General features: G+C 40.8%; 1 protein-coding gene across 3 annotated transcripts in view; it reads right to left on the reverse strand.

Annotated features, from left to right (window-relative positions):
- Positions 1–15,126, reverse strand: part of LOC133535882 (KAT8 regulatory NSL complex subunit 1-like) — a 56,383-nt gene that overhangs the window by 39,669 nt on the left and 1,588 nt on the right. For 2 of the 3 annotated variants that reach the window (XM_061875906.1, XM_061875904.1), the window contains exons 1-2: positions 9,650–10,075; positions 6,435–7,785 (exon numbers count right to left, since the gene is read on the reverse strand). In XM_061875906.1, the coding sequence (XP_061731890.1) occupies positions 6,435–7,717 (1,283 nt within the window). In that variant the 5' untranslated portion in view covers positions 7,718–7,785; positions 9,650–10,075. Of the gene's footprint in view, positions 1–6,434; positions 7,786–9,649; positions 10,076–15,126 lie in introns of those variants that run through there. The other variant, XM_061875905.1, reaches the window with a different exon arrangement.

The following is a 15,126-nucleotide window of genomic DNA, read 5'->3' on the forward strand; positions in this document are numbered from 1 at the left end:
GTTACATTTCACCTGTTGGTTTTTTTTATAAACATTTTTTATGTTTATTTAAATTTTTTTAAATGGTATTTTTACAATGAGCCGTGGGGCCCTTAAAAAATTACCTGTGGGCCGCAAATGGCCCCCGGACCACACTTTGGACGGTCCTGGTGTAAGGGGACGAGGCACAACATTATGTTTGTCATGACAAACTTGACTTTTGCCATGGACAGACACAGACAGGATCATGGTCAATAAAAGGTGGATTGTTCTGTGCAGGATTATACCAGCAAGCCTACTGTTTACTAGGGGTGTAACGGGACGTGTATTTGTATTGAACCGTTTCAGTACGGGGGGTTCGGTTCGGTACGAGGGTGTATCGAACGAGTTTGTATTCTAAAGTCTTAACAAGCTGCTCTGCTTTCTGCCTCTGTCCGAGCAGTGAGCACCCAGCATTGTCCCGCCCACACAACCATCTGATTGGTTACATACAAAGCCAATCAGCAGTGCGTATTCAGAGCGATTTAACGGCCAATCAGCAGTGCGTATTCTGAACGCATGTTGTAAATGCTTCATTGTCGAGCAGATATGTGCGTTTAGCAGCGGACATCGTACACTCCCCAAATTATAAAAAACACTTTCCAGTCACAACTATTACAAACATCACTATGAGCCCGTTGACATTCTAGAAACTTAAACTGCAGCTCAGCTCGCTCACAGTTCTGGCTTGAGATGATGTGAAGGCTAATTATCTTTTAGCTTTACATTAGCTCATTTTGCTGTGTGTGTGTGCGTGTGTTAGGGGCAGCAAAGCCCTGTCCGTCTGATATTTCACATGAACTAACATGAACTCCATAGATTTCAGGGATGAGTAGTCTCTCCTATTGCAATTGTACTATTTTTCAGCTATAGTTACATTAATCAGTAGTGCAGCCTAGTTTTGAATGGCAGGGTGCCTGCAATCACATTTTGACAAAAAGATAACATTTACATAATAAAAGTCAACTACAGGCTTCCCAAATGCTGTAATAAATTAAGCATGATGAGTTGACTTGAAACTGTTTAATGTTACACTTTTTATATGTAGAAGAAAGGTTTTGTCATTTTATTTAATCTAAGCAACAACTTGAGGCAGTTTAATGTGGATTAACGTGGGCAGAATTATTATAGTGTTCCCAATGTTAAAAGGATAAATCCATTGTTTACAAATTTGGTAAATAAATAACCCCAAAAATTATATTTGGTTGTTTTCTTACTGCACCGAAAATGAACCGAACCGTGAACTCTAAACCGAGGTATGTACCGAACCGAAATTTTTGTGTACCATTACACCCCTACTGTTTACTGCTAACTTTTGACAGCTGCGCCATGTTTGATGGAGGAAATATGCTAAGAGCTGATCACTGTCATCCAACTATGATATTATTGCCCAGCCCTGTTGCATCCTCCTGGGATAACATATATATGTGTCAATGTTTTGGAAAACATTCACACATATAAACTGTTCTACACCAACATTCATCTATTTATTCTTCTTCTCCGATTCAAACTGTCCAGCCTATTAGGGAATGGCAGGCTTTCCCTTGAAAAATTACAGAAATTCCCAGATTTCCCAGAATTCTAGGTTTTCCGAGACATTTTTCCCAATCTAAAAAGAATTGGCCATTTTTTAAACTTCCACCATTTTCACATTTTTCTACCTCTTCGAACCATTCCACCTTTACATTTAAAGGCCTACTGAACCCCACTACTAGCCACCACACAGTCTGATAGTTTACATATCAATGATTAAATAGTAACATTGCAACATATGCCAATATGGCCTTTTTAGTTTACTAAATTACAATTTTAAATTTCCCAGGATTTTCGTCCTAGAAACGTTGTGTAATGATGACGTGTACACAAGACGTCACAGGTTTTTAGGAAGTATGAGCGCTACGCACACACACACAGCTAAAAGTCGTCTGCTCTAACGGCATAATTACACAGTATTTTGGAGATCTGTGTTGCTGAATCTTTTGCAATTTGTTCAATTAATATTGGAGAAGTCACAGTAGAAAGATGGAGTTGGGAAGCTTTAGCCTTTAGCCACACAAGACACACTGTGATTCTTTGTTTAAAATTCCCGGAGGTGAAACGTTACTATGGATCAGAGCGCGGTCAAGCGAGCATGAATCAAGACGGAATGTCAACCAGCAGGTTTCGGTCAAAACGTCAGTTCTTACCGGAGAAAAGCTGAGCTTGTGTCGTCCACAGCTGCCGTCGACTCCCCTGAAACACTGCGCGTCAACAACCGGCCGTGGACACACCCCTCCGACTATCAGGTACTACTAAACTCACTAAAACACTAGCAACACAATAGAAAGATAAGGGATTTCCCAGAATTATCCTATTAAATGTGTTTATAAAACAAATCGGAATCTGTCCCAATCGCGGGCTTTTTTTTTAACTCTTTTTTTAAACTTTTTTTTCTAGTCCGTTTTTTTTCTAGTCCGTCGCTATCAATATCCTCAAACACAAATCTTTCATCCTCGCTCAAATTAATGGGTAAATTGTTGTTTTCTCGGTCCGAATAGCACTTTTTGTTGGAGGCTCCCATTATAAGCAATGTGAATATGTGAGGGGCCCCCACACTTGCGACGTCAACGTCTGCGACTTCCGGTAGAGGCAGGGCTTTTCTTTTAACACCGACAGTTGCCAACTTTATCCTGGATGTTCTCTACTAAATCCTTTCAACAAAAATATGGCAATATCGCGAAATGATCAAGTATGACACATAGAATGGACCTGCAATCCCCGTTTGAATAAGAAAATCTCTTTTCAGTAGGCCTTTAAACAACCATTTTCCACATTCAACAAATTTCCAGGAATTCCTGTTTTTTTCTAACCTTATTTCCAACCTTTTTAGTGCAATATTTCCTTCCACATTTTTCATCCCATTTCAACCATTTTACTGTCAAAACATTCCTGTTAGTCAGGACAAAAAAACAAGTTGATTTAAGAACTTGAAAAATTCCCGGTTTTCCCGAAATTCCGTAATACCATTTTTAATTCAAACTGTTACTACTTCAACATTTCTTGACCGATCTAAACAATTCCAACACCAACTAATTCAACTCATTCAGGACATTCATGCTCCCAGTCCATCCATACCACATTTCCGGAATTTTTCATTGAAATTATTGCGACATTTTTCCAAGTTGCACAATTCCCAGGTTTGTCAACATATTCAAAGCATTCCAACATCAACAAAATCCACTTATCCTGGACATTCAAACTAACACTTTCCCAAGTTCCAAACCAAATGATAGTTTTCATTCGAACTCCTCAACATTCAAACTATTCCAACATTCATACCACATTAAGTCAGCATTTCACTTCACTTGGAGCATCACACGCAATTCCTTCAGGAATTGCCTCATGTAGTTATTATATTATTTGTCATACTAATGATATTTAAAACATGTTAGAGGTGATACTACAAATTGCGGTAAAATTCTGAAAAGGATAAAAGTTTCTTCAGAGTTCTTTGAGAGGTAATCAAAAAGGGCGAAAGATGTCAAGATTTTACAAAACGATGAGAAAAGTGTCCATGGAAGATACACGTCGGTCCAAGGGAGCAAAGACAAAGAAAGTTTTTACCAAAGACAGCCATCATTAGTGAAACTTTCACCATGTACACAATGTTGACATTTATAGTTATATTTTGATAAACAGTCATAAATGAATCTTTTAGCACATACACAATGTTTACATCTATAGTTATATTTTGATAAACAATCAGAAATGAATCTTTCAACAGATACACAATGTTTATATCTATAGTTATATTTTGATAAACAATCATAAGTGACTATCAGCACATACACAGTGTTGACATCTCTAGTTATATTTTGATAAAAGACGGGAAACACGCATACTCATAACGATGCATGCAACAACAAAGCAACATGTCAACAGCCATACAGGTCTTCAGTGGTGTCTTATCTTTACAAGTGCTTAACGTAATGGCAACATGAAAAACAGCGAATCAAGGCTATGGAGTGCTAGTTTGATTACAAGGACGCGTCCTTGCAAGACACAAAGTTAAATCATGAAATGCAACCTGACACTTCCAAAAACAATACATATTTACCCAGGAGAGTTTTGATAGCAATGTCCCTGGCCCAGCCACACACAAGTTGTAGACCTTCATGCTTTTCACATTTCCATCTGTTTTGTGGTGTAGAATGATGGCTGGAGCACAATAGTTCCACGCCTGAACGCCACCAATGTCTGATCATTGATATCACTCCCCAAATCTTTTTTAATAAAATATAGGGATCTATTCCATTGCTTAGTTAGCTTTTTTTGCTTGAATCTGCTTTTAGTGGTAAGATCTAGACTCCTTGCGCACTTGGATAGTTTGGACACTGTTTGCTGTGTTCACTGTTCGCAGCCATGTTGGTTTGGTGGACCACCACTTGGTTCAAAAGTCAGGTGACTGAATACAAGCTATTGGTCGTAGAAAGGGTCCCTAAACTACGTCTCCTGTACTTTACAGCCAGAAAAGAGATAAAAAGCCCACACAAAATATTAGTTAGGTTAGCGCGTTGCTGTGCAAGGCAAAAAGAGTTGTGTGTAATTGTGTGCATGTTTTGTGATGGCATGCACCATAAAACAGCATATTGACACCTTTTCAGCAAAAAAGGGCTTTGAGGGTTGTACTGTATGTTTACATATTTGGCAAACCATCCATCCATCCATCCATTTCCTACCGCTTATTCCCTCTGGGGTCGCAGGTGCCTATCTCAGCTACAATTTGGCACACTATCGATATACATACATATATATATATATATATATATACACATATATATATACATACACACATACATATCAGGGTTTCCCCAAAACTGCCATGATACCTGTGGCAGTGGAAGCGTGGTCACAATGCCGTCATCGAGTAATTTGCATATTTTGCTATGATTTTCTTTTAAAAAAGGCTAATAAAATGTATATGTATGTAAAATCTGTTTTTATTCATCAGTATTAACATATTTTTTTTACGGTTTGCCATATTTTCAATGATGCTGTTTTTTGTACAAGGTACTGTCGAGATTTTTTCAAGTGTTGACAGACTTTTAATGACTGTTTTATACTAAAACAAACTAGCAACAAATCTTGCATCTTGTTTTTGTGTTAATAGCATGACGTCACACTTGCTTGGCGCTGTTGCTCCAGTTAGATTTTGTCTTCTTTCAAGTCGCCACTGTCCTCTTAATATTTGCACATTTTGAAGATGGTTGTCCGCGGGTATATCTGCAATATATATAAACATCACAGACATGCTGACAATGCTCCAAACAATGGTATGTTTTGTTTACATCCGGTTTCGGTAGCACAGTTATTGGTGATAAGTCTTTTTTTGGCGGTCAAGTTTTCACTACATCACTTGTCAATAGTGTACAAGTAGACTATACATATAAATTCATACTGTAACGACCTGCTAATGGTAATGTTTTTTGTTCGTATGGTTGGGATTTGATGTCAGTTTCTCCCACGTTTACAAACACACCGTGTCTAAAAGGTGATTGGCAGAGGATGATGAAGTGTTGTGTGTCCGGGGAAGTGAAGACTCAAGGACACTAAAAGTGTTTTCATGGCAGGTAACACCTGTTGGAATTGTGTCGTCGTTTGTTATCATAAAGATTGGTAACTTTGTGTTATTTCTTCTGGGGGCTGCACTATATTACTTTCATTTCTTTTCAAGTACAAAAAAAGCCCTTACTTTCAAGGTGTGGTGGTAATTAAAATGCTGTGGCGGCGCGCCACATAATTACATTATGAGATTATATACGAGTGTGTATATATATATATATACATATATATATATATATATATATACATATATATATATATACATATATATATATATATATATATATATATATATATATATATATATATATATATATATATATATATATATATATATATATATATATATATATGTATATATATAAATAAAATACAGAAAACATGTAGGTAATTTTTCTGCGCAGGCAGAGAGGATGTAGCATGCAGTGCTTTTATTGTGAAGGCCGAACAGCCTTGACAGTGGTTGTGTAGTGCTCGTTCTTTCTTGCTTCACCTTAAAAGACGTACTGTAATTACCAAGTGTCTCAGTGAGGATGCAGGATACACGTCGATTGTTTTAGGATGAAACTCTCTGGACAAAGCTCTAGAAATTATATTTCTGAGCGTAATTGTTGAACCCTATGTGCTGACTATTTCTTTGGCCTTCCTGCAGAAACATGAGCCCCAGGTAAAACTAAACACTGTAGAGGTGGTGACCTGACATAGTACAGGCAGCTAGCTTGTAAGCACAGCGATGGCTTGAAAAACACTTTTAAAATCCACCTTTGAACATTTGGATGGACTCAGAATGTGACTTGATGTTTCTTGTTACTTACATTTTGACATGGCGCTGATCAATGTCCACCCGGGTCAGCTCCTCTTCCTCCAGGTCTGAGTCTCCCCCAGAACTGCTCTCCGTAACATCCGAGTCGAAGGCGGTCTCTGCCGAGTGCAGGTTGGCTGAGCCGCTCAGGTACAACCTCTCCAGCTCCAGAGGCATGGAGCCGCTCTTCAGGAAGCGTCCCAAACTGTCTCTGTTGTTTGAAGAAGAGTGGCGCCCTGTCCTCCATGTTGCCGTGGACTGCTCTTTGCGGTTCCCCGCCAACAGGCGGCTGACGGCGGTGTCCAAGAAGCCGCCCAGCTGCTGCTGAATGTGTCGCTCCACCTGCTTGGCCTGGACCACCTGAAGGCGCTTGCGCAGCCGCCGTAGGCGACTTTCGATTTCCACTTGGCGGTTGCTGCTGAGACGTGTGCGCTCCCCGACCTGAGTGTCAAGGATGTCCAAAGACGGGGAACCCTGCTGGCTACAACCTGCTTTCTCCCGGTCTGAACTTCTACTTGTAGTTTGTGCGTCCGTCTCCTCCAATTTCACTTCTACGCTGCCATGACAACAGGAGGAAAGTGCTGCAGACTGACAATCTGAGGGTTGTGTATTGGGACAAACTCCAGAGGAATGCTTGTGTTTGAGGGCTCCTTTCACCGGAATATGACCCGTCAGGGGGTTTGAGTCCAAAGTCTGGGATTCCGTGGAGGCAGGAGGCTTATCCCCGTTCATTGCCATCACACAGCCAGAACCAGACATGTTGGCCAGCTTCTTGGCCAGGCCGTTGACGGGTGCCATCGGCTGGCCCCCACCGTTAGTGCCACTCATGAGGCTTTTGAGCTGGCCTCCGGAGAGTTCTATGGCGTGCCTCTTCCTCAACAGAAAGTCTCCACCGTTGAGCAAGGAGCTGGGCAATATTCTGTGGCTTTTGAGGAAAACTCCTTGAAGAGTGATTGACTCCTTGGTGGAGGGGACAGGTGTTACATCAGAGCAGAGGTAGGACGCCACCAGAGGCTGGAGTTTGCCCAGGGCCGACGCCTGGGCCACAGAGTCGGCTTGGGACTGCTGCTGCTGCTGCTGGTCCTGGTCCCCGCCGCAGAATTCAACAAGGGGACACTTCTCTTCAGACCCGACCTTACACTTGGCTGGGCCGCCGCTGTGGATGAGGATGCTGTTGGCGTTACTGCTGTTCTCGGCGCCGGCTGCGGACAGACTTGATGACGGGGCAGCCAGTTTGAAGCGGATGTGGTGAGCTTCGGCTGGGGCGTCGGTGAGAGCGGGCGCCATCGCAGCCATGCAGTGCAGAGAGACGGGCGCCGTGGCCTTCTCCACACCACCCGCTTACTGCCCCCCCGCAGGACAGCCTGGGTACGAGACACAGAGTTAGTTCAAACACTGGTAACAATTGCAATGTTGGTACACCCCTCATGAGCTTTTTGGGGAAGTGTGTTCAACTGTATTAAAAACGTGATGGGATTGTAGGTCCTCGCCGTCAGACTAGTCTGAAAATAAACTACATCTCCCACAATCCTCAGTGCAGCTAGACTGGGGTGTGAAGGGAGAAGCCTGCAGGACACACTTGTGTTTTATGGATATTTCATCATAATCATTTTGAGTTGTGTTGCTAAGAAACAGACAAGCTTTGGCGAAATCAGAACTTCTTTGGCAGAGGTATTGCAGTCTACCTTCTAAAGACAGAGCAGAATAAAGGAGAAGAAAGGACAGAGCAGGCTGTACTTCCTCAGGAGGCTGCGCTCCTTCAACATTTGTAGAAAACTCCTGTGGATGTATTACCAGTCTGTGGTTGCCAGTGTTCTGTTCTACATGGTAGTGTGCTGGGGGGGCAGTACATCTAAAAAGGACAGCTCCGGACTGGAGAAACTGATCAGACGGGCCGGTTCTACAATCAGAATGAAATTAGACTCACTGGTGACGGTGGTAGAGAAGAGGACTGTAGAAAAACTAGTGAGTATGGAGCGTGTTCATTGCTGGACTGCTTCATCCCAAGTGCAGGACGAATGGACTAAAAAACTCCTTTGTCCCACATGCCATTAGACTCTACAACTCCTCTCTGGGGAGGGGGCGGGGGGTACTAGGATGACAGGGGATGCAAAACAATATCATTGCAATATGTTTTCATAACATGGTCACTACTGCCTAGTTTCTCGTTATATTTTTTATTTTACTGTTATATTTTTATTGCCATTGTTGCTTTTTATTTTTATTTTAATATTTTTCTATTTTGTTTCCATTTAAATTCCCATCATTTACTTTTTAAATTGATCTCAACTCTGTACACTGCTGCTGGAATTGTAATTTTCCTGAAGAGTTCGAACTCACCTGAAGGAATCAATAAAGTACTATCTAACTATCTAAAGTGCCACCTGCCTTTCGAGAGTTTCAAAGGCACAACAAATATGAGGGAATACTTGATAAACCATCACTTGTCAAATATATTTGAAGCCAGCAAACCGAACACCAATTTCAAAAAGGTGAAATAAACTTTTCAGAAGAAAAGCATTTTCCAAACGGTTATAAAAATGTCCACTACTGAGGAGAGCGCTTCTCAGAAAGTAAACGCTGAACATTGTTTTACACTAAATGTTTACATTGTCACTTTAAAGACACCCAAGTTGGTATTGTGGACGTTCCCACACTATTGGTGCTTGAAAACATGTGTTGAATGACAGCCAGTGTGTTTATGCATAATGGTGCCATGGTCAGAGAAAGGCCTGCAAGTGGAAGGAGGGGTTGGTCAGTGTTGCAGGAGGTGTGCAAAGGTCTTCAGACCATAAAAGATGTGAGGGACATTGCTTTCAAAGATGAAGGCGGATGTGAACGGGCCTCTCACTATTTCACTGCAGTTTGTCGTCAGCGCCACTACGCCATGTTGGGATTTCCGAGGCAGGCACATTATGTAATGCATCTGCGCTCCAACACCTTGGTCCTACACCGGCTGGCATGAGAAGAGAGCCCGCGTCCATGTGTCCCTGGCGCGGGACATGTATGACATGTCAGGGAGGCTAACGTTGGCCTGCTAGCTGTGCTGACGCAACCGACACAGGTTGCTGATCAGGGTTGTCCTCCCCGCAGGAAGCCCGCAGGAAGCCCGCAGGAAGCCCGCAGAAGCCCGCAGAAAGCCCGCAGAAGCCCGCAGACAGGCGGGTGTTGTGAGGCTGCTGGCATGCTAACAGGCTAGCGGCTAACAAAGAAAAAGGAGGAACCTACCACGTGACCAGCTCGCACTCTCCCCGGGAATCTGCTTGACAATCCCCGACACTCGGGCGGCAGAAAAGCAGTGCGCGGTGGCGAGATGTCCTGCTAGGCCATGCAGGTGTGCCAGAGCAGGCCAGCGGGGAGCCAGAGGGCCGCTTCACGGCGCCAGAGGGCTTCGTTCCGGACTCAGGCAATGGACGAATCAGCGATCTCCACCTTGCTCGCCAAACTCTGCTTTCCCTCGCTAACTTGCTCAAATGGTCGACATCTCGCGGCGACCCGCGGCACAATTCCCCATTTCCCACGGGCGAAAGGCGGTCCGGAGGGCGGCTCGACGCCACTCTTTTTCTGGGCTTTTAGGGAGAGACGCGGAGAAAATGGCGGCTAGCAGCTCGCGCTGTGAGGCTTTGAGGCTGACAAACACCGCCTGCGCCGAGCGCCTCTGCGCATGCGCCACACACGCCGCCGCCAGCGGGCGGGAGACACTTCCGCTGCTCGCCGCCAGGGGGACACACACGCCATAAAGCCTTCAAAGAAATCATTCCATTCAATTAGCCCTCATCATCTTCATCTTCACTCTTCTCATTCTCAACCATGATGCCACTCACTAATATCTTCATCATCATCATCTTCATTCTTCTCATTCTCAACCATGATGCCACTCACTAATATCTTCATCATCATCTTCACTCTTCTCATTCTCAACCATGATGCCACTCACTAATATCTTCATCATCATCATCTTCATTCTTCTCATTCTCAACCATGATGCCACTCACTAATATCTTCATCATCATCTTCATTCTTCTCATTCTCAACCATGATGCCACTCACTAATATCTTCATCATCATCATCTTCATTCTTCTCATTCTCAACCATGATGCCACTCACTAATATCTTCATCATCATCTTCATTCTTCTCATTCTCAACCATGATGCCACTCACTAATATCTTCATCATCATCTTCACTCTTCTCATTCTCAACCATGATGCCACTCACTAATATCTTCATCATCATCATCTTCATTCTTCTCATTCTCAACCATGATGCCACTCACTAATATCTTCATCATCATCTTCATTCTTCTCATTCTCAACCATGATGCCACTCACTAATATCTTCATCATCATCATCTTCATTCTTCTCATTCTCAACCATGATGCCACTCACTAATATCTTCATCATCATCTTCATTCTTCTCATTCTCAACCATGATGCCACTCACTAATATCTTCATCATCATCTTCATTCTTCTCATTCTCAACCATGATGCCACTCACTAATATCTTCATCATCATCTTCACTCTTCTCCTTCTCAACCATGATGCCACTCACTAATATCTTCATCATCATCTTCACTCTTCTCATTCTCAACCATGATGCCACTCACTAATATCTTCATCATCATCTTCACTCTTCTCCTTCTCAACCATGATGCCACTCACTAATATCTTCATCATCATCATCTTCACTCTTCTCAACCATGATGCCACTCACTAATATCTTCATCATCATCTTCACTCTTCTCATTCTCAACCATGATGCCACTCACTAATATCTTCATCATCATCATCTTCATTCTTCTCATTCTCAACCATGATGCCACTCACTAATATCTTCATCATCATCTTCACTCTTCTCATTCTCAACCATGATGCCACTCACTAATATCTTCATCATCATCTTCACTCTTCTCCTTCTCAACCATGATGCCACTCACTAATATCTTCATCATCATCTTCACTCTTCTCCTTCTCAACCATGATGCCACTCACTAATATCTTCATCATCATCTTCACTCTTCTCATTCTCAACCATGATGCCACTCACTAATATCTTCATCATCATCTTCACTCTTCTCATTCTCAACCATGATGCCACTCACTAATATCTTCATCATCATCTTCACTCTTCTCCTTCTCAACCATGATGCCACTCACTAATATCTTCATCATCATCTTCACTCTTCTCAACCATGATGCCACTCACTAATATCTTCATCATCATCTTCACTCTTCTCATTCTCAACCATGATGCCACTCACTAATATCTTCATCATCATCTTCATTCTTCTCCTTCTCAACCATGATGCCACTCACTAATATCTTCATCATCATCATCTTCACTCTTCTCATTCTCAACCATGATGCCACTCACTAATATCTTCATCATCATCTTCATTCTTCTCATTCTCAACCATGATGCCACTCACTAATATCTTCATCATCATCATCTTCATTCTTCTCATTCTCAACCATGATGCCACTCACTAATATCTTCATCATCATCATCTTCATTCTTCTCCTTCTCAACCATGATGCCACTCACTAATATCTTCATCATCATCTTCACTCTTCTCATTCTCAACCATGATGCCACTCACTAATATCTTCATCATCATCATCTTCATTCTTCTCATTCTCAACCATGATGCCACTCACTAATATCTTCATCATCATCATCTTCATTCTTCTCATTCTCAACCATGATGCCACTCACTAATATCTTCATCATCATCTTCATTCTTCTCATTCTCAACCATGATGCCACTCACTAATATCTTCATCATCATCTTCATTCTTCTCATTCTCAACCATGATGCCACTCACTAATATCTTCATCATCATCTTCACTCTTCTCCTTCTCAACCATGATGCCACTCACTAATATCTTCATCATCATCTTCACTCTTCTCAACCATGATGCCACTCACTAATATCTTCATCATCATCTTCACTCTTCTCATTCTCAACCATGATGCCACTCACTAATATCTTCATCATCATCTTCATTCTTCTCCTTCTCAACCATGATGCCACTCACTAATATCTTCATCATCATCATCTTCACTCTTCTCATTCTCAACCATGATGCCACTCACTAATATCTTCATCATCATCTTCACTCTTCTCATTCTCAACCATGATGCCACTCACTAATATCTTCATCATCATCTTCACTCTTCTCCTTCTCAACCATGATGCCACTCACTAATATCTTCATCATCATCTTCACTCTTCTCATTCTCAACCATGATGCCACTCACTAATATCTTCATCATCATCTTCATTCTTCTCATTCTCAACCATGATGCCACTCACTAATATCTTCATCATCATCATCTTCATTCTTCTCATTCTCAACCATGATGCCACTCACTAATATCTTCATCATCATCTTCATTCTTCTCATTCTCAACCATGATGCCACTCACTAATATCTTCATCATCATCTTCATTCTTCTCATTCTCAACCATGATGCCACTCACTAATATCTTCATCATCATCTTCACTCTTCTCCTTCTCAACCATGATGCCACTCACTAATATCTTCATCATCATCTTCACTCTTCTCAACCATGATGCCACTCACTAATATCTTCATCATCATCTTCACTCTTCTCATTCTCAACCATGATGCCACTCACTAATATCTTCATCATCATCTTCATTCTTCTCCTTCTCAACCATGATGCCACTCACTAATATCTTCATCATCATCATCTTCACTCTTCTCATTCTCAACCATGATGCCACTCACTAATATCTTCATCATCATCTTCACTCTTCTCATTCTCAACCATGATGCCACTCACTAATATCTTCATCATCATCTTCACTCTTCTCCTTCTCAACCATGATGCCACTCACTAATATCTTCATCATCATCTTCACTCTTCTCATTCTCAACCATGATGCCACTCACTAATATCTTCATCATCATCTTCACTCTTCTCATTCTCAACCATGATGCCACTCACTAATATCTTCATCATCATCTTCACTCTTCTCATTCTCAACCATGATGCCACTCACTAATATCTTCATCATCATCTTCATTCTTCTCATTCTCAACCATGATGCCACTCACTAATATCTTCATCATCATCATCTTCACTCTTCTCATTCTCAACCATGATGCCACTCACTAATATCTTCATCATCATCTTCACTCTTCTCATTCTCAACCATGATGCCACTCACTAATATCTTCATCATCATCTTCACTCTTCTCATTCTCAACCATGATGCCACTCACTAATATCTTCATCATCATCTTCACTCTTCTCCTTCTCAACCATGATGCCACTCACTAATATCTTCATCATCGTGTTGATTCGATATCATCACCTTAGAACATCTTATACCAGGGGTGTCCAAAGTGCGGCCCGGGGGCCATTTGCGGCCCACAGCTAATTGTTTAGTGGCCCGCCACACATTCTGGAGATGCTATTGCAAAAATAAAAACAATAAAAAAAGTAGAATGAGGTGAAATCTAACAGGGAAAAGTTGCAATGTTGACACAAAGTTTCCATGCAGGCTGTTTGTTTTTCTTTTGTCTTTCTTTATTTTACCCTTATTGCCAAAGCTAAAAAAAAAATGTTTTTCTATAATTAATTATTGACCTATATAAGGCTCCAATTACTTCTAATATTTCACTTTATAATGTTTTATGTGGAAAATATTATGTGCATATATTTTGTGGTTGCCATATAAAAACAGTGTTTTCTTTGACAAAAGAGCATAAAACAAACAAAATAATAGTTCAAAAGTAAAATCGACAGATATATCTGAAGCTGATCTCGTAACTTAAGTGTTGAAAGTAAAACAAATAATAATACAAATGTATCACTTTATGAGTGGGGGGCCTTTGGGATTTTATTTATTTTTTCACTGTGATTACTCAGAAATAATAATATACTTAAATCAATGGTGTCCTGCATTATTCATCTTTTTAGGGCTCCAATTAATTCAGATCAAACATTGCTTTCTGAATGTTTTGGGCAACGGAGGAAATACTGCATATTTCAGTTTTACGAAAAAAAAACAAAGTTGTCTTTGACTGAAAAGGCATAAATCCTTTTTTTTTAACTTTATATCAACCTGAAGTTGATATAGAGATTTACTGTAAGCGTTACATAAAAAATGAAAATAATAATTTGACTTATTGTTAACATGTTAATGACGGAGACCCCCTATGGTCCCTGGGAGTCCTAAAGGTAAAAAAAAAAAAAAAAAGAAAAATATGAAAACGGCCCCCGCATGGTTTAATTTTTCCGTGTGTGGCCCTCGGTGGAAAAAGTTTGGACACCCCTGTCTTATACCGATAACTCATGATCATATTCATCTCATTTCTTCATAATTATCCAATATCTTCTTTTTAATTCACTAATATCTTCATAATGGTATTCAGTTATCATCATCACCTTCTACTTACAGTATATATTATGTTATATCTTCACAATTATAATGATTTAATATCTTCTTAAATATATTGAGCTCGTATCTTAATATTTAACAAATATATTAATGATAATCATCAGATTTCTTCAGTATCATGTAGGATTTTTTCAAATTGGTCGAGAAATGTTGAAGAAGTAACATTTTTAAGAATTTGTTATTACAGATTTTTTTTTTAGAAGGTGTAAAAAAATGCTAGTTTGAATGCGCAGGATGAGTGGAATGTGTCCAAGGTGGAATGCTTG

This window comes from Nerophis ophidion, linkage group LG17 (assembly GCF_033978795.1).
Source record: "Nerophis ophidion isolate RoL-2023_Sa linkage group LG17, RoL_Noph_v1.0, whole genome shotgun sequence".
Lineage (NCBI taxonomy): Eukaryota > Metazoa > Chordata > Actinopteri > Syngnathiformes > Syngnathidae > Nerophis > Nerophis ophidion.